The sequence below is a fragment of the Acanthisitta chloris genome, unplaced genomic scaffold (assembly GCF_000695815.1).
Source record: "Acanthisitta chloris isolate BGI_N310 unplaced genomic scaffold, ASM69581v1 scaffold26442, whole genome shotgun sequence".
In the NCBI taxonomy this organism is placed as follows: Eukaryota; Metazoa; Chordata; class Aves; order Passeriformes; family Acanthisittidae; genus Acanthisitta; species Acanthisitta chloris.
The window spans coordinates 1-20,550 of NW_008661432.1; the positions used below are offsets into that span (position 1 = coordinate 1).

General features: G+C 41.1%; 1 protein-coding gene across 1 annotated transcript; it reads left to right on the forward strand.

The window, feature by feature from the left end:
- The first annotated feature begins 894 nt into the window (after positions 1–894).
- Positions 895–17,656, forward strand: TMC5 (transmembrane channel-like 5). Its single transcript, XM_009070236.1, has 21 exons — positions 895–968; positions 1,518–1,702; positions 2,114–2,218; positions 4,611–4,710; positions 5,293–5,383; positions 5,679–5,927; positions 6,075–6,226; positions 6,775–6,919; positions 7,448–7,603; positions 7,965–8,131; positions 8,795–8,873; positions 9,225–9,322; positions 11,061–11,156; positions 11,747–11,822; positions 12,153–12,286; positions 13,431–13,604; positions 14,913–14,991; positions 15,403–15,495; positions 16,598–16,699; positions 16,989–17,034; positions 17,538–17,656. The coding sequence occupies exons 1-21, from the start codon at positions 895–897 to the stop codon at positions 17,654–17,656; spliced, it is 2,520 nt and encodes an 839-aa protein (XP_009068484.1).
- Positions 17,657–20,550: the final 2,894 nt, after the last annotated feature.

Here is a 20,550-nt window from a genome sequence, read left to right on the forward strand (position 1 = left end):
AAACTCATATGCAACCTTTTACACTTATTGTTTATTTTTTCCTTCTCTGCTGATGAAACTTGGCATGGTGCCTTTAAGAACAAATGCTAAAAATTGCTCCTTTTTTATTTTGAGTCTGATTTTTGATTAATTGCAAGAACTGCCTGTTCACTTTGGATTCTGTTTTTCTGATATAATGTTCCATTTTCACTGACTTATCTGAAGTTCCCTACATTACACTCTGACCAAGCCTGGTTTGTTTCAGACTAAAATAGAGCACTCTGTGAGAAATGAAGCTAAACCCAAACCTATTTACAGGATTGAGACAAGTGCCCTCATCAAGAATGGGTCTCCAAATGAAGTCAGCTCTGTACACAGCAGTGGTACAGTGGGTCCCTTGTTCACATCTAAGGCTTAGAGATGCAGTGCTAGTTAGGAAGTGTGCAGGCTTCACCTCCTCTGTGGTTTTCCAAGTGTGGTACTTGGAGAAACTTTGGCTTTTCCTCTATAAGCAGGAGAGAAGAGAATCTTTTATCTTAAAGTTTTGATGTGCTCCTAAAACCTGGCTCCACTGTTAGTGTTGGGGAAAACTTCAGTGGCACTGCAGTTCCTTAGTTTTGTACAGAGCTTAGGGGAATGTTAGTTCCCATTTTACCTGCAACTTCTGGTGGGCCCCAATTTCCCAATGGTAAGTAGCATGAAGTGACAACCATTTCTGAGTGATAGTTTCATGCTATTTGTTAGTGAGATGGCAGAATCTTCTAAGTTGCTAAAGTGGAGTTCCTTTCTTTTCATTTTGTATGCATGTGCATCTGTTTTGTAATCAGGTCTGTAATCAGCCTTCCCACTAACATATTAATGAAGCAGTAGAGACAAAAATAAGGAAGATTTCGTCCTTCAAACCCAGGACTTGTCATGCATTATCATTACAATGAAGCCTTTGGGGATCCAGACTACCATTTCTCAGAGACATTGGAAATTGATACAAGGTGAGTTTATTTAATTTTGCTGTGGGACTGTGACACAAGAAATTATTCATATGCAGGAGTAACTTTTTCTCCAGAGTTTCAATTTGTGGATTTATTTTAATTGCTCATTTATGCTTGCATTCTCAGACACAAATTTTTAAAGCTGTTACCAGGGAGGCAACATTCAAGGGAAATAACATTTTTGCTTTGTACATGTTGGATGAATTTCAGTGAAATGTACTTTAGGATTTATTGCAGAATGTCATAGATATTTTTTAGTCTCAGTAATTTTCACCATATGCTCCAACTTTGAGTATCCTTGTTTTTCAAGCAGTTATTCCTGTTTTGGTAGAGTCTATGCTAACTTGAGGTAGAGAAAAGTTTTAGCCTTTCTAATTCAGGTGATGTCCAAATCAGAATTATGGTGCTGGAGTTCTAAATACAAAATACATCTCAGTATCAGAGTTTGTTTTATAATGTACTCAAGTTTGGTGATAATAGGTAACTAATTATTAAGGATATCTATTGAGGGTTTTTGTGACAGGGTTTTCTCTTTTGTTGCTTACACAGGGGGAGTTCTCAAAGGAACCCATTCTCTAACCAAACCCCTTATGATCCTTCACCTCGTGGTTCCTATGGAGAACACAGGGGAAGAGAGCAGAACTACCCTCAGTCCATACCACTGGGCAACATGAGACCTGTCTCAGAATACCAGGAGGATTTACCAAGCAGGAGACCATATGGAAATTTCACAGGTATGCAGCTTCTCATGTGAGCAGCTTACAGAAACACTGGAACAAATAATAGCTTGTTCTGTCCCAAGCGAGTCCTGCAGCTCTGGAAAGCTCAACTCTGTGTATATTTATAGTACCTGGTGGCAGTGAGGCTTTTTGCCTATTTTGTTTTGTTTTTAAAGCAGTTCAGATGTAGTGTTAACAGACCCATGGAGACTTCTGTTGTATTAAGAGATCAGTAAATACTGTTTTGTATGGACTGCATCAGTTGCTGAGCACTAGGATGCACACTGGGGTGAGATATGGGAGTTTTGCCAAGGGAATGGATTGTTTGCACTAGAGCTGTGTTTGATCATAGGGCTGGTGCTCTGTGTCTGTAAACAATCCATAGCAGTATACAACTTTCTGTATAATACTGACTCCCTTCAACAGACAATCTTTCCTTTGAGCCTGAGCCAGGACTGCCATACACCCCACCTTCTGCCTTCCATCTGCGGGATTATCCCTCTACCCGCAGAATTTCCAATGGATCAGAAGGTAAGGATGGCGATACATCACAATATTGCATGTGTCTCACCCCCCATAAAATAATAATACATATTCGGAAGCTTTTTGGTTCAGGTATGAATATCTTCACGTAATAAAAGGAATCATAAAAACAGAAATTCTCTTTTACTACCCTATGCCATTTGTTGTAGCTGAATTTTTCACTGTCTTTCTGAAGGTGCTGATCTTTGTTTCCCGAGCAATGGAAGATATACCCACAGGATAGGATGTGTTTTAAGGCTCTCAATAGTGAATTTCTCTGTGTGTTGTCTGCATGTAAATTCTAGGCTATAATAGGAATTAGATATTTACATTCATTAAAATACAGAGGGTTGGAAAAGCATAATTGGGGTTTAGTTTAGGCTACTATAGCAGTTTATTGTTGATGTTCTGGGTAGGAACTGTTCTTCCCATATCATGCAAGTTTTCTGTTAGAGTCAGTTCAGTTCCTGTCTCCTGGTTCTGGAATGTATTTCATTAGTTCTTTTCTGGAATTGTTACCTAGATGCACTGAAAGAATCTTCTTGCTGGGGCCTCAAGAGGGATTCTTGTTGGGGCTTTTTCCTCTCTTTTTCATCTTTAAGAACATGGTCTTTAGGTTAAGATCTGGTTTGGCAAAATCCTATATTTGTATTAAAAAACAATGAAATGCCTTACTCCGTGCATGACCACAGGAACAGGACATTTCCAAACATTAACTATCAGAGGTGGCTTTTGATTCCTGAAAGGAAAGAAAGGAAGCATTTCCAGGATAGTCAATTAGAGGATAAATGTCTGGGTACTGAAAGTTCCAAAAGTACCTCCACAAGGAAGCACAGGTATTTTTCTTTCCTGTAAAGGAAGTTGGCTCAAAGTGGAAGTAACACTAACAGTAGGGAATGATTAGATCTCAATATTAAATGCAGTGAAGGAGCCTGTGCCATGTGCATTAGCTACCAGGTGCATCAGTCAGTTGGGTCCTTCCACACCAGAGGGTCGAGCTCAAAACTGGGATGTAGCATTGCACAGACTGGTCATTAGCTTACTGGGTAGGTAAGGCAAGGAAAGCTGTGGCTAAACTCATCTGCACTGTAGCTGGAAAGCAAATGCTTTTAAGGAATATAGTCACTTGTATTTGAATAATTGGCTGAAAGAAAGTGGAGAGAACAGCTGCATTTTGGTCCCAGGGAAATGGGAGTCTGGTGCTTAATTAGCATGATTGAGTGTGGTTCTAAAACAATCCCTCTGAAGTCAGAGGAAGGATTTTTAAAGAAGGCTCTGTCTTCTAGGAAAAAAGGTCTTGAATAATCAATGTGCACATTTATGAATGGGTTAGATGACAGCCCTCCATGACAGCTGAAGAGTGGGCTCAGTTCCTCTTCTCCAACATGTATCTGAAAAATTGCATATGGTTGTCGAGCATGACCAGGAACGAAGAGAATGGGGGAGTAGGTGTTTGCGCGTAGGTAGTGAGATTGAAAGGTAATCTTTTTAACTTGTTTCTGTGAAGGTGAAGTTTGTATTTCTTAAGTCAATCTGTCAGGACTATGTGGGCTCACCAAAGAGTGCATGTTGTTTAGATAGCTTTATTCGGAGACGCAACAGACGACCACCTGATGAGACCTTCGTGACTTCTTCTGGCCTGTTTGAAACAGATCAAGCACGCAATGAAGGTAGGATTTTAGAGAAATGTTAGGCAGCATCTTGCACAAGGATGATGTGGTTGATACTGTTCTCAGTTCATCACCAGAATTTCATGTACAGTCTTTCTGTGGTTATGGGGACAACTTGGTTTTGTGTTAATGCTAGCAATCAATCTTTTATACTCTACTAACATGCTCAAATCCCATGATAAATGAAGCACAGTGTAGTATGAATGTGTTAGATTATAGAAAGAAAAGCTGACCTCTTTATTTGAATTTGTTTCACCAGCTAATGGATTGTTTTCAGCCACTGTATCTGGAATTAGCATCAAATTCCAACTATGGGAATAGAGCCTGATTGTCAGGCAATACAGCTCTGGCTACTGCATATATAGTGCTAAGTTTGGGCACTAACATCACTTAAAAATATGGAACAAATCAAACAAAAGTTGAGCTATAAAGTCAATATGTAGCATCATAGAATTGTAACTATCAAACAGTGATCAAGAAATAGACCAGAATCTTGGGGGTTGTCAGTATTTTATTTTCCTTCATATTGCAGCTCTTTTTATGAAAATTTTTGTACTACCTGCTTGCATCTCTGTTAGAGTACTCATGGAGCTGAAGATATTCTGGGCAACATTATTAAGTCTCTGAACTTGCCACACCTAGTTAGCAGTGAAAATGGGGGATGTTGTTATATCCATTTCAGGTTGTGTATAAAAATCCCAAAATGTTATTTTATTGTGGCTTTGATGCAGAGGAAGATTTAGTTGGAAGTCTTGCAGATATGCCCACCAGTGAAAGGATTAAAGCAATCCAGAAGATGCCAAAGACCATGAAAAAGAAGAGAGAGATCAGGTAAAAATAAAAGTTTATCTGTTTAGTTTTATAAACAGTATACTTCTAGCAACATCTACCTATCAAGTGTGGGGGTTGCCATCTGCTTAGCTTCAGTTTGTCACTTTATGGTAAAGTACTTTTTAATGCACTTTTAAAAAGTTAACATCTTGCAAGGGAAAATAATTTAAAGATGGCGATGAGAAGAATCTCCCGTGGCAATGTAGATCAGAATATCAAGGTCTTGAGATTTGATTATGAATGATGACTTGAGATTGCTTTTCAAAGGAAACTTGGATGTTGGCCATGAAAAATGGAGGAGAGACCACATGGCCTCAACCATCTTTTTGTCTCCTCACAGAATGTATTTAAATTTTGTTCCTAGTGTGAGTTAGTGGAAGGGTTAGAACATGCTGTCATAGCATGGACAGGAGCCATGGTATCAGCCAATATAAAAACAACCAGGAAGAGCATCTCCATGTTTCATTAATTCTGTTCATGTGCACATGTGAAACTGTATTTGCAGCATCTTCTTTAGCTTCTTGTTTTAATTACAACTCGTACTATAATGCTTGTCCCCCCCCCTGCCCTGCTCTTCCACAGAAATAAAGTTTTAAAAGAACTAACAAAAAAGTCAGGACACCGCAGTGCTCAGCCCTCCTGCTGTACACAGTGTCTGCAGGGAGCAGCAGTGGTAAGTGTTGGAAACTTCTGCTGGTCACAACAGAGCAAACCACTTTAGTCGCAATGTTATCACTGTCTCCAGGGGAATCTGTTTCTTACCAAAGAGCCAATTAATTGCTGCAGTGTTCATTAGTAAACACTTGCATTATGGTAGCACTTAGGAACACCAGTTAAGCATTTTATGGTGCATAGGGTGGGGCAGATCCATTCCTAACATCAGCTTAACTGTAAAAAATGTGAGACTTTATATTGTGAAATTGAGTCCTGTTTGACTGCTGAGATTCATCTCCTCTTTTGTATTTCAGTCATTTCGGCGATTTGGAAACACCATTTCAGAATATTTTCACCTACTGCAGATAAGGCACAGGACACTGAAGATCATTGGTGCTGAGTTTGGAACAAGTGTTCTTTCTTATTTTGTTTTCTTGAAGTGGCTGCTAAATTTTAACATCTTCTCATTCCTCATCAACTTCAGTTTCATCACAATCCCTCAGTTCATTGCAGCAGAACCTAATAACCTTTCATTCACGGGTCTGGAGCTGTTCACTGGAGCTGTAAGTACATAAATTTAATCACACCTGTGATTTCATGGCAGAGAATGGGACACTTCTCACTTCTATTAATTTGGCTTCAGATGGTGATAACTTTCCACCATATGGAGGTGATAGCAAACATTCTGAATGATGTCCTTGTCTTTTCAGGGTTATTTTCAAAAAACAGTACTCTACTATGGCTTTTACACCAATGCTACAATCAGTAAAATAAAGAATGGTCCATCTTACAACATGCAGCTGGCTTATATTTTCACTGTTGGAATATATTTTGTCATCTGTTTCCTTATCTTATTGTTCAGGTAAACTAACTATGTATTCTTATTTCCCTTATATTAAGGGGGGAAAACCCAAACAATAAAAAACTCCACTCGGTCAACAGTTAACAGTAATAATTTCCTGGTTATATTTCTGTAAGTCCTTATTTTCAGGTGTAGAGTTTAAGTAGAGATTTCTGCTCCAAAGAGTCTCCAGAAATTAAACCTTTATTAGAAAAATTTTAAATAACAGCAAAATAGTAAGGGATGTGCAGAGAATCCAATCCCAGTTCAAACCAATGAGTATTATGATCTCCCTTTGTAAGGTGTTGCTGCTAATATTGTCTCTTATGCCTCTGTTTATGTGACCTTCCAGAGGTAAAGGTTGTCAGCAGCAGCTTGGAGAAGGAAATGTGAGAGTTGTTTCTTATGTTAAAGTTTATTTTCCACGTTGTCTTATGTGACATGCTCTGACATAGGTCCAATAGCCTTGGGACAGGATGGAAAAATTCACAAATCTCCCTTCTTGTTCTGCTGTACAGACTTGATACATTTCCTCATTATACATCTCACAAATCTAATTTTCCTTTCAGTATGGCCAAATCCTTCTGCAGGAACTTCATTAACCCTCAGACATACTCTGGAAATGCCAGCAAACTGCTCTGCACTTGGGACTTCAATATAACTAATGAAAAAGCTGTGAAGCTGAAACAAAAGAATCTCAGCACACAAATAAAGGTATCAAATACAGGAGACACAAAACTAACACGCAGGAGTCATTCTGCCAGAGACTTCCTTGTGCATACAGATTTGTGTGTGCACATACAAGTCTCTGGACAGGTGACACAAGTGGCTAGTCCTGTGCCTGATAGTCTTAAGTCTTCTTGACTGTTAAGTTTCATTTGGTTTGAACTCCTGGAGTTGACTTAGCTACTTGTTTTTCTTTTCTCTTTAAGCTATGTATAAATATTTGTATGCTTCTGTTCTACTAAATGAATCTCTGACTATTAAATATTTGCTAAACAGAGTATTTCTTCTGTTTTTCCCTTTCTGCTATTTAGTCATTTTGTAAACAAAAGGCAGGCTGGTCATATTATCTGTGACATGCAACTTTTAAGGTAGGAACACGAAGCTACGCAGTAAATGTTCCCAGGATAATTGCCCATCTTCTAGGGAAATAATCTCTCATTCAGTTTCTCAAGTAGTTACTTGAAACAAATTTTGCCTTGAAGAAGAAATTCTTCATAAGGAATTGTTTCCTTGCAGGAAGGCCTCACTGAAGTAAACAGAGAAGTTGTAGATTTTTCTTGGACAGAGAGACTTGTTCGTATTGGTGTTCATGTTCTTTCTTGGGTTGCTTCGCTGGGAGCAGCACTGGCTGCTTGTACTGGTGTTTACTTCCTCTCCATTAATAACCTTAAGGTAAGGACAGATTTTGCAGCCTGTTCTTGGAGATCTGTTTTTCCATACGGGTACCTCCCGTGAGCAGGAGCACTGCTCTGTTCACTACAAGGACCATAGTGAAGCAGAGCTGTTGTTTCTGCCAGTGCAGGCACAAATTGTGCTGTACCTTAAGAGCTGATTTGCAAAGGTTTGCACCACTGGGGACTATGGCAATAGTGTGGTACCTGAGGGGTCTGAGCAAATCTCCCCCTCCCCCAGCAGTGTCTTGCCTGAGAACATTCAGGGAAGGATGCCAGGTATCTTCTCTGTGGGCACACCTTGAGGCAGCATTTTGGTTAAGGCTCCATGTTGGGGTTGTTTGTGTTTTTTTCTCTCTAAGCTGTTTGTGAAAGGGCATAAAAATGACCTGGAGAGCCAAGCTGCCATGTTAGTGCTGCCTGTGGTTGCATCTCTCCTCAACACATTCATCCCATTTTTCTACTCATGGCTTGGACACCTGGAGAGATTTCAGACTCCTGGATACCACATATATGTCACTATTGCCAGGTATTTATTGCTACCACCTCTTAGTGCTTTTTGCTTGAAGTTGTCTAACTCTTGGTTTTGATACAGAGCCATGTCTGGGTGGTATGGTCAGCAGTAGGGACCTATGGAGGAGAATTCATCTTCTCCAAAGGCTTCTGTTCTACCAAGTTACACTTTTGTCTTCATGATTTGTTTGTCTTCTGTGAGATTTCTGGATTGTGTTACATTTCTGAATGAGGATGAGGAATGGTTTCCTTCCCAGTTAGGTGCACTGTGACACGGGGCTTGGTTTTTGTCACATCCCTAAATGACCCCTGGACTGTTGACCCCTCGCTGGGAAAGGAAGGGAAGTGGAGAGAGGACTGAGGTCATATCACTTAAAAACAGATGCCTGGAACTAGCACTACATAAGCCTTGGTGCCCCTCAGACCTTCCTCCACTGTGAGCCCACACATGCAGCCAGCAGCCTGTTTAGCAGAGGCTTGTGCCAAGGTTGCCATGCCCAGCTCCCCTTCTGACAGGACAATAGAAAAATGCTGCACCTGAGCTCCAAGGAGAGCTCCTGTTAGCCCTGACACTCTGCAGTGCCAAAAGGAGTGTAACCAATGGTCATCCTGCCATCACTCCCTTTAGTGAGCTTATGGAACAGCTGTTGGTGCAGTTACTGTTACTTTTTCTTTTTAGAAATATCATCCTGAAGATCTCAATTGTTGGAATACTGTGCTACTACTGGCTTAACGTTGTGGCTGCCTCAGAGTCACAGGTAAAGTTTCAAAAATACAACTGTTTGACTTAGGGACCACTTTGATAAGAGACTTGCTTCAGCGAAGAAAAGTACATGTGGTGCCTTGGAAAGCTGAGTTTGCCAGCCCAACATGTTTTTATTAGCAACTTTAGAGCAATGTGTTGTAGGAAAAAATGGAAGGCACAGCTCAGGTCTCAGCTGGTCAGCAGCATTGTTCAGAGAGAGTCAGAGATTAGTCAAGCTGTTAGCATATATTTGATCAAGACTTCAGATCTTTGATCAAGTTTCAGATACCCAAACATTTGGGAACAATGTTAGAATTGCATGATTTTTAAGTATGCTTTTTTTTTCCTCTTCTGCTTCTTACAGTGCTGGGAAACTCTGGTTGGCCAAGACATCTATCGTCTTGTTCTAGTTGACTTCATATTTTGTTTGCTTGGTTCTTTCTTTGGAGAGTTTTTACGAAGGTGAGTACTGCTTTTCTTGTCTTGTTTTTATTCATTACCCAAAGACATGGTCTGGTTTTTCCCATGTGAGGAAAGCCCAGCAGAAGCACAGCTGTGGCACCACTGAAGCTTCCTTGATTGTCTCTATTGAGCAGAGTCTCTGTGTACATGCCTTGAATACATTGCAGCTTCTCCTTACAAGGAGGTCAGTGTGTACCATTCTGTACTCCCAATGTGTCCTTTTTCCCTTTGGAGATGGAAACACATGCAGGGAGGAAGGCACATTGTGCACTCCTGGATCTCCTGAATGTGGGGTGACAAAGAACCAAGAGTCTGAAGCAGAAACCCATCTTTTCTGCATAAGCAGGCACAGCCATACTGCTGCCTTTCCTTGGTGTGTCTCCCTGTAATTTTTTCCCCTCTTGGCTATGTCACTACAGAGTGTCCACAAGTTTAAGATCTGATTTCAATCAGTCTCATTAAGGATGCAATATGACTCTCAAGTGTAGAGTTTTGCAGCATGGTGAGAAAGTATTTTGGACTGAATGTAAACACAGCTCAAAATGTAAGGAAAAATCATTTACTTCTGATATCTGCTCTGTGTACCTTCCTACTGCCAAACATAACTTATGGCTTAGGCAGTAGAGTACTTAAGTGCCTGCCAGCTCTGCAGAGCATTTAGGTTCCTTGTGGCCATACTTGCGTAGGAGATCCATTGTTTGTCTTCACCCATGATGTGAACAAGGCTGGTTTACAAGGCAGGACTTTGTTAACTTTTTGTTAAATTAACACAGAACAATGTTGAGAAGCCCTTGAAGACTTTTCCTCCATAGCTCTTGCCAGTGTACTTTAATCCTCCTGTTCTTGCTGTGTTCAGATAGGAAACCACCTCTCAGCAAAAGGACACAGAACCAAACCTGCAGGGTCAGCTGTGATGAATGGCCTCCCCTAAGCTGGGCTAAAGCACCACACTTAAACCTGTGAAAGATTAAAAGTACAATGCTTGTATTTAATTGTATGTGTTCAGAGTAACCCCCTGAAAGCTCAGCCCTGAAACACAGTCGATGCAGTTGATAAGGTGGTACCAAGACATGTACTCAGGGTGAGATGGGAGAGTTACCAAAATCTTTGTTGTTCTCGCTACAACGAGCAGAAACTGAATCTCCCCAGCTCAGGAAAAATGAGGTGATAAAACTGTTGGTCCTCAGTAGGAATCCTCTGAGTACTTGCTTACCTGCATGGGTTTCAGCTATTTGCAACCTCAGTTAGTTTGAAGTAGGATATACTTGAGGATATGTTAAGAGTATCAGCCTACAAGATCCTTTTTTTTTTTTGATTGAGGCTGAAAATTCTTGAGACCTGAAAAGCTGTTTCAGTTTTGTACTTGAGGCAACTTGACATTTCAGCTGTTTAAGCACAAACATACTTGTGTATGCTTACTCATGTAACAAATAGTTACTTTAGTACAGATATATACTGCTATAGTAACAAACCCTCGGGTTTTTGGTTGCTTTAAAAGTATCTTAGGTCTTATTTCAACCCTGCTGTGTGTTATGGGAATTTGCTTTTGCCAAATTCTGTTTTGCTTTTGATGTGCTCTCTAATGAATGAGCTGTGGCTGCTTTGTATGAGGTTAATGCAGCCCCTAAATAATCTGTCACTGATGCTTGTATTCAGGAGGTCATTTACAGAGATTTCTACAAAGGGCTTTATCATTTAGCAAATGCTATTGTGCTGTAGTTTTTGTCTTTCCCCCCAGAATTATTGGAACTACAGTCTGGGTGAGCCTGGGGCTGCCAGAATTTGATATTGGCCGAAATGTTTTAGATTTGATCTATGCACAGACTTTGACCTGGTAAGTGTTACCTTTACAGCCAAAACTTCATTTGCAGTGAGAAATACCATGGAACATTTTTATTCTGATGTTTCTGGGTGCTTCCTATTGTGGGGGAAAGAAGAGGATAAATGCCTGAGAGATGACCTCTTAAGAAGCTTTGTAAGGACTGTGACTTTCCAGTTCTCTTTGTAATTATGTGTGTAATAACAATAACTTCAGTCAATAGTTTACTCAGTGGCCACCTGGTCTGAGAGAAACCTGATAGGTTCCTGCAGGAATATCCTGGAGTTTTGTTTACTTCCCCACTGGAGTGTTGTCCCTGTTGAAATAGACTCAGTATTAAACCCTGGAAAAGATGCCTAATTTCTAAGCATGAGTGTGTTACTCCATTTACAAGAGATTCCTGCAGATATGAACACAGATATGTATGTCTGAAGTTGCATATTTTCAAAGGAACACTTACTGCTACAGGATCAAGGTCAACATAATCACATTCCCAAATAAACCAACACTATCTGGATATGAAGTTATTGTGGCATTTTCTGCTTTCAGTGCACCAAGAGCTGTGAGATGAATAAATATAAATGTCTATAAATCCTTTCTTGTAGGATTGGTATCCTGTTCTCACCTCTGCTGCCTGGCATCCAGATGATAGCATTTGCTATAATATTTTGTGTGAAAAAGGTAAAAAACTTGACATGTATTCATCATAAACTCAGACTGTTTGAAAACTGGGCAGAATTATTGTGTTAAAGTGCTGCTTTTGCTACAAAAGCAAACTTTAGCCACCAGAGTCCTGAAGAACCCACCAGAACCTCATTTTGCCTCTTGCTGTTTCTATAGCCAGACTATATTCTTGAGGTTTTCTAAAGCTACAGCATATCTATCAAACTCACAGGAAAAGTTCTTTGAAACTTTTGATAGATGCTATTCCAGCAATTTCAGTGGGATTGACTTAAACCAAGTTGAAGTGGCAGGTAACACCATTCCAGGAGTACCTTCATCTCTTTAAAGGTCAGTCTGATGCAGAATTGCCAACCCCCTCGCAAAGCCTGGAGAACTGCTCAAATGACAACATCCTTCATGTTCCTGCTGTTCTGTCCTTGCTTCCTTGGAGTCCTGTCTGTCACTGGAGTCACTGTCTGGAGGTATGGAAGATTTAAGACTGGCATTTAAGACTACTAAATTATGCTGTGTGACCTGATATCAGGCAGAGGAATTTGCATTTTTCTATATGAAAAGCTGTAGCAAATTCTAACAGGAGGTTTTGGATGTTCATGAGATGTTCTGAGAACAAGACATACTCAGTGAACTTGTGAGAATGTGGCTCACTAATTTGTCCCATAAGAAAGTGAGAGGGGAAACAAAATAGCATTGAAGTTTTTGGCTCCTATTTAAATGTAGCATCAGGTTTTACTTTTTCTCCTCTTACAAGTTTCTGTGACCTAGTCTTAGTTCCTGGACTTAATTTATAGGCCACACTGGGTCTGCAGAAGAGAAATACCTGGAAAAACTTAAGAGGTCAACTTCTGGATTCTTTTCAAACTTCAGAGGCTGTTTTTGCAGGCAGTGCTGACCTCTGTAATAATGCATTTCAGTTGTTGCCAGTATTTTAAAGCTGCTCTGGTTTTGTGCACATTGGTCACAGGAGGGCAGGAGGATACTCCTTTTTCTTTACAGTTATCAGCCACATGATTTCAATATTTAGTAAGATAGGTAACTAGACATGAAACTAGGTTGGATGAAATCCATCAGAGCAAACATTTCCAGATGGCAACTGGGAACTTCAGACTGTCTGGAGTGGTTCAATTTCAAAGCAAAGAGTACTTTCCTATTTCAGTCTACCTGAAAATGTTAATTCTTGTGACACGCTGTCTTAGTTCAGCACATTCTGTAGTTCCTGACAATCTGCAGTGACTCATGTCCCCAAAGGCAAGGTGAAACGATGGTTCCCTGGGGTGAAACTTTAAAAAAAACAGATATTCAATTTGCTGTAGCTTGTGCTACAGTGGCTGACTTGTTACATTTAGGTCAAGGCTGTGTTTACAGGGCTCAGGACCAATCCCTTGCAGCAGGGATTCTTATCTCTCACTGCATAACCCAGGGTGGACATTCAATGGCTGGAGAGTGACCCAAGCTAAAAATGAAACACAGATCATGGCAGTACTCTAAGAGTCCAAAGAGAACAAAGGGCACCAGCAAACTGATGAACATCTTGACGTACAAAATCACAGCATTAACTTAATCACTGGTCAATATGGGAAGTTTTGAGTTGTTTTTTCACACTTTCAGGTTAAAACCTTCAGAAGGATGTGGTCCTTTCAGAGGTTTGTCTTCTATGTACGCAGCAGTTTCTGAGTGGATAGAAGTGCTGGACCATTACACTGCCTCAAAATGGGTAGTATGGATCTACCACAACTTAATTACAAGTGAACTTTTCTTCTTCATCCTCTCTGCTATTGTCCTGTAAGTACCTGCTTCAAAAGGGCCTGAAATGGAAAAAGATGGCAATGATATAGCCATTCTTCTTAAAAAAAAATTGCTAAGTGCATTTTAAAGCCTCAGAAACAGTTAATCTATTGGAAATTTGTCTACTTAAAGTACATAACCAAGTTATATAACCTATTCTTAGGATGCCAAAGCTCTTTACAGATGAACTTCAAGCTAAGACTCTGTGGAATTAGCAGAGTTTGAGGCCTCCCTTTGTTGGGCCTCTCTTTTTTTTCTTTCCCCCTTTTGGGGTGATTAGCAGACTTTGAGGCCTCCCTTTGTTTGCCCTCCCTTTTTTTTCTTTCCCCCTTTTGGGGTGGAAGGGTGTGGTGACACACAAGTGTGCACACTGTAGGGGCAATGCTAGTTGGTGGGTTGCACCAACTAATCTCAGGTGAACTCACATACTGTCCCCTAGGCTGAAATCAGTTATTTTGGCAAAACCAGTCTGTGTGCACTAAGCCTTTGAGGCCTCCCTTTGTTTGCCCTCCCTTTTTTTTCTTTCCCCCTTTTGGGGTGGAAGGGTGTGGTGACACACAAGTGTGCACACTGTAGGGGCAATGCTAGTTGGTGGGTTGCACCAACTAATCTCAGGTGAACTCACATACTGTCCCCTAGGCTGAAATCAGTTATTTTGGCAAAACCAGTCTGTGTGCACTAAGCTAGGTGCCTACTGGTGGAGTTTGAAGCTGTACCTGTGCTGCTGAATGCTTCTAGCATGGCCATGCTCACCTGAGAGCCCAAATCTGTTCTAATGAAACAAGATCCCACTCACTGTAGTGGGACCAGGATTGGCCTGGAAACAGTAAGTGTTCCGTGTTGTGATTTAAGGTCCAGGCATGTGTCCAAGCAAATGACACAAAGTTGGATAAGAGCACTATGTTCCTGTTTGTTATCCAAAATGCACCTTGAATTGCTGACCTATTTAATTGTACTTTTCATCTTGAATACAAGTCCAGAAATCTTTGGGGTCTTTCCCAAGAGAATGTTTTAAGTAATTTCCTGTGTTTGCTGTTCCTTGTGTTGTTGTATACATCTATTTTATATATCCCAGAAATCTTTGGGTCTTTCCTAAGAGAATGTTTTAAGAAATTTCCTGTGTTTGCTGTTCCTTCTGTTGTTGTATACATCTATTTTATATATATGTGTGTGTGTGTATGTGTGTAAAGATGTGTATATATGTCTTTTAATGGATTCAAATACATCAGATAAATTTCTGTATAGGAAATGACTAGGAGGAAATGCTCATATGTAGAACTTCTTGTTGTTGTTCTTTTTGTTTAGAATTCTTATTTATCTTTACTGGCAAATAATACAAGCAAGAAGGACAATGATCAGACTCTTACAACAGCAAATTATTAATGTAAGTTTGACTCTCAGTTTTATCTTTTTTATAATTTGGCTTCTTTGTTGATTATCTCATCCAGCTTTGTGGAGCTTTTCCTATGACTGTGCCAGGGAGGGTGGGAGCCCTCTCCCATGTGAGTTGCAGGGAAACTGAACTCACAAACGGAGTTGTTGCAGAAGAATTTTATCTTCAGGATGTGCTACTGCAGCTCCCTCTGTAGGCAGATTATTGTAGAGGAAAAGGAATTGTTCTGTTAAGTTGTTGCAGAAGAATTTTATCTTCAGGATGTGCTACTGCAGCTCCCTCTGTAGGCAGATTATTGTAGAGGAAAAGGAATTGTTCTGGTCGGTGGTTGCTAAAAGACTTTGAGACTCTTGAGAATGATAAGTACATTCTAGCTAATGATCAAATATGTCTTGACCATAGGAAGGGAAAGATAAAATGTTTTTACTTACAAAACTACGGAAACTGCAAAGGGCAAAACGAAACCCTTCAGCGCTGAGAGGACCAGACCAGCAGGTCACTCCAACTGCTCAGGTACTGCTGCTCAGTTATGGGCTTGGTATGATCTCATGGGGCTCCTCCAGCCTTGTAACAGGCTGCTGCTTGGGGATATGTGTGTATCTCAAACCTCACATGGATTGATTGATGACTAATTAACTCCAGACAGCAGAAGGATACTGTGAAAGTTCCCTCATTATCTGTTCCAGGCTGGAATTCAACCTGGGAAGATGTAAAAAAGTCCTTTACCATCACTGGACATAATCTATGATTATGAAGCTGCAAGAAAACATTCTTAATCTAGGTGTGCAGTGATGGTTACCAAAGGGTTAGGCCACACTTGAACCTTGCCTAGGCTGAGAAGGAAGCTGCCTTCCCCCCCTGGCTCTGGAATTCCTTAGGACTTTATAGTTTGTGTTTTTTTTCAGCTGAGGTAAAACTGAGTGCTTGGACCTAACTTCATTTTAAATCCCATGGCTCTGGAATTCCTTAGGAGTTTATAGTTTGTGGTTTTTTTCAGCTGAGGTAAAACTGAGTGCTTGGACCTAACTTCATTTTAAATCCCATACAACACCAATAGAAATCCATTGTCCTAAACTGGAATTTATTTTTCAAGGCAGTCCTGCCTGCTGAGCCATCAAGTTACTGCTAAAATGTGCACATACAGGTTCTGTCTGGTGTTTTTTCTTTGGGTTGAGTAAAACCTCCCCAAAAAACCCAAATCCCTGTCCATTATTAATGTGATAATATAAATACACATGGATAATAATTGATACTGATCCATTGTTAAATAGAAATGGCAATATAGATAAATACTGACTGTAGAGAGGGGAGGTGAAATCAAATGGGCATTTTCCACATGCTGAGGGTTTTCAAACAACCTGTGACTGTGTCCAGTGTCACAACTGAGACTCCCAAGGGGAGGGTTTGGTAGCCTACTAAGGGTGGATGTTCTTGTAGTTTGTAAGGTCAGCTTTCAAAAGGAGATGCCAGAATAATCTCACTGTGGATCTAATAGAAAGGCCATCTCCCTAAAACAAGGGTGTGAGCAGTGCTGACCATGAAGTCATGACTGGAAGGCAGAATACAGACTGCTAATGCCAAACACTCTGCCTTTCAGGGAGGCTCCTCTCCATACCAGCCACCCAGGCAGCCTGCCCAGCAAATGCCAGACTACCCAGCAAGAGCATTTGACAGGAACCAAAACGCATCCTACAATGAGGTGAGAGGCTCACAAGAGGGAAGTCTCTGCTAGATTTCCCTCTATGAAGTCTGGGGCATGGTGTGGAGCACAGAGGTTGCCCTGTATGCATGGGGATAATTTGAAAGATTAATTTGAGCAGGTGAACAAATGTAGTCAGAATAGGTGTTGGAACACTCATAATCACAAGCCTCCTTAAGGCTTGGAAGTGCATGGTTTTGTTACAGGTAACTGATACTGTTTCAAATACAAGGTAACAAGCACATGAGGGAAACTGTGGCCTTAATCTGCTTGTGAATTTTGTTTTCAGTATCCCTATCCTGCTGAGAGCTGGACTGGCAGTGGCTTCCCACTAGGTAAGCACAAGGATGAAACACAGAAAGCTCCTGGTTGAGCTCAGTTAAAATGTACAGACACAGCATGTAACAGCTGGATGGCAGGGACACAGCACGTTAGGATCTTGCAGAAGGAGAAAAAAGACTTGGGTTTCTGGGGTAAACACTTAACATAGGACGTGCTTATTGGGAGCTTGTTGCAGTGTGGGTGGTGACTTCTGAAGACTCATCACAGAGTTCAATTTCCTTGGGTAAATGAGCCAGGCAAGAACATTAAATCACTTTAGAGACAGATTTCACATCTTGGTGTGAACCTCAGAAGAGCTTATTCATGATGTGGAGTCCCTAGGACATCAGCACATAAAGAATGAAAAGAGTTATTGGATCCTGCATGACTTTGAACTATTCCTGGGTTACCTCATTCCAAGTCCTTGACAGATGAGACCTTTAAAGCCCAGGGGTTTGTAGTGAGGGTGGTGGTCACACTGACAGCAGAGTTAACTGTGTTTGCCCTGTGCCCCCAGACTGGGAGCCAGCCCAGCCCAGCAGGCCTGGCGTGTCCTCGGCCGTGGCGCTCGCTCTGCGCGCGAGGGAAGCAGCTCAGTGGGACCACTACGATGACGACAGAGACTTCCAGCCATGAGCAGGCACAGTCAGTACCAAGCATTGTCATTGATGGGTGCTCTGCAGAAAGCAAATACTCATTTGCACTAATGCCTGAAAGAATCAAACCTGGGGTTTTTTTACCTCTAAGTGGAAGAAAAAGAACAGATTGCAAAATGCATCCTGACTGCAGGGTACTGCTGTGATAGGGAACATCCTGTGCTGGGTTTAGTTTTGCAGCTGTGGTGTTCTGGGATTCAGTAAGGCTCCCACAGCTGGTCACTAGGTGTTGACTAAATATTAGGAAACTTGTGTCTAATTGTACATAAAAGTTCTCATTTGAAAATATTTTTATATCATGTGTGTTGTTTAAACTGCTTTTATCTGATCTAAACCAAACCTGAAGTATCGGTCAAATAAACACAGAAGGAAATTAAAGTGCAGTTGCTTATAATGACTGAGGAATTGTAATGGCTGTGAAATGACTTGTGTGACCCAGGTTAAAGTTCTGTTCCATTTTCACTTTTCTAAGCCACTCTTACAGTTTATTAGAGTCACTCAAAAGCAGCTTTGATGTTAAAAGCTATCAGAACTCTCTTTTTAAGAGTGACTACTTACCAAAATTCTCATTTGTGTAAAACCACTGCTTATAAACTAAAAGCTTACATGTCTTTTCCCATAAAGAACTGATTGGAAGTAACAGAATTGAGATTGATTTTCTTTATCATCCATGACTGTGAGATACTTGATGCAGCTTCTTTTTATTCAGAGCCACAACTTTGCCATCATGTTGGGGTTTTTTTTATTTGTTTGTTTAGCCTATCTTCTACTCCTGCCTGGTTTATTCCTCCCTTGTTGCTTGGGACATAAAAATGCTTTAGGAAAGAGGCACATCTTTTCCTCATGCTCATAGTTTAGCTTAAACCCAAAACCAGCCCCCAAAGGCACATCACAAACTCTACACACAGTGCAAGATCAGAGACTCTATTTTATTATCTTTCCCTGCCTGTGCAGCTGTGGACTCTGGTTGTGAGTATTGATATGGGCCGGGTGTTTGCACTGAGGACAGTGACTCAGCAGTGCCAGCAACTCAAGCAGCAACAAAAATTGGACCTCTGGAGCAAGGGCCATTTGCCACGAGGAGTCATTTGCCCTTCAGTGGCCACGTGAGTGCCTGTAAGGCTCAGTGGAAACTTCAGAGGCTACAGCACTCAGGAAGTGGTTGGATAGAATCTGGTTGAAGGCATAAACCACCTCCTTACTCCTGTGCTCCTCTGTGCACATAGAGACAAACACAAAATCCATCACCCCTGGCAGAAGGGAGCATGAACCTGCTGCTAATACACAAGTTTAAAATTACCTTAACTGGGACAATTGTGTGGTTCTCTCCACTGATGTTTTATTTAATTACCTTTTGCCTCTTTTATAGAAGTTTTTTTAATGTGTCAGTTTGCTCTGGGAGAACTAGTTCTAACTGTGAGACATGCTATCAAGAACACTTACATCCAAAGCAATGTACCAAAGTCCTCCACCATTCTCTGCTGTTCTGTTCCTGGTCAGTGCACTCTGCAAAGTGGTCACCCAGGCACTCTGCAGCCTGAACCAGCACCACCCAGACAAGGGAACGAGGAGTTGCAGCCACTGAAGCAGCACAGCTAACCCAATCATGGTTACACTGCCAGTCAGACACACTTGCTGCTGGACTAGGCATCGTGAGATTACATCTGACCAACAACCTGCAGCAGATAACCAATCAGTTAAAGGTTTGATTCCTCACTTCTGCTGAAATTAATATCAGGTTATTCTGAAATTAAATGGATTAAACTCAGTAATTTCATGTATTGGCCATGAAGAAAAGGCCATTTATTAATTCATGTTAGGGATGAGTTCACAAGGGTTTTCTGCTCTTGCTCATCACTGCCAGCCATCTCCTTCCACAGCAGAGCCAACATGGTTCATGGCCCCCTGATGTGATGAAAACATCTGGGGTTTTACTTGTTAGAACAGCAAGCAACCTGCACTGATTTGGACCCTTTACACCAGTGCACTGCTGCACAGCTGATAAACAATGCTCTTCCCATGAACTCTCAGAGACTTGTTTATTGTAACTGCAGACTCCTTGGAGTTCACATTAAATCTGGATCACAGTTCCCATATCCCTGCGAGTGCCACTCAACCATGCAAACCATCACCAAACTACAAAGATGTTACACCTCCACTTGTTCCAGCACTCACTGTACAGCTTTCTTAAGAAATAAATACACTCATGTGCTGTGCCATCAGAAGAAACACTCTCCTCCCTTGGTTCCTTTAAAAAGGCTGGAAGATAAGAAGCTCCTCAAGTTTTATTTATTGATTCTCATAGCCTTCTCATCCCACATGGGAAGTTGGCTTTTCCCTCCTTGCCATGATGCAGCAGAGACATTTTCCCATGCAGGGGAGGGAAATAAACTCACTATCTTGGCACCAGATTTTCAGGTTCTGTTTTAAGAACAGTAATGTCCATATTTTTAAGACGTCATAAACCAACCTCAAATTATCAAACAGCTGTAGCACAGACTGTTTAGATTACTACAATCAAAGTATGATTTTAAATTTTGGCACCAAAATCTGCTGATATGATTTTATAACCAAAATTTAAACAAAGCAAAGGAACAGTCAGACAATTACAAAGCCATTTGCATGCGCAGGGTATGGCCCAGTCTACCTGTCAAATCTGATCCTTTCACACGACACTGATTTTCTCAGGCTGCAAGTGGCTGCACCACAGCTTTGCCCAGTGCACCAGAGAACCATCAGTTTTCTGCATTCGAGGTCTGACCAGGTGCAGACCTAAACTGCTGCTCTGCCTTTTCCCAGAGCTGTTGTTCCTGTCCATGGGCACTGCCCAGCACGGGTCACTAGTGAGGGTCTGTCCTGGGTTGCAATGGTATG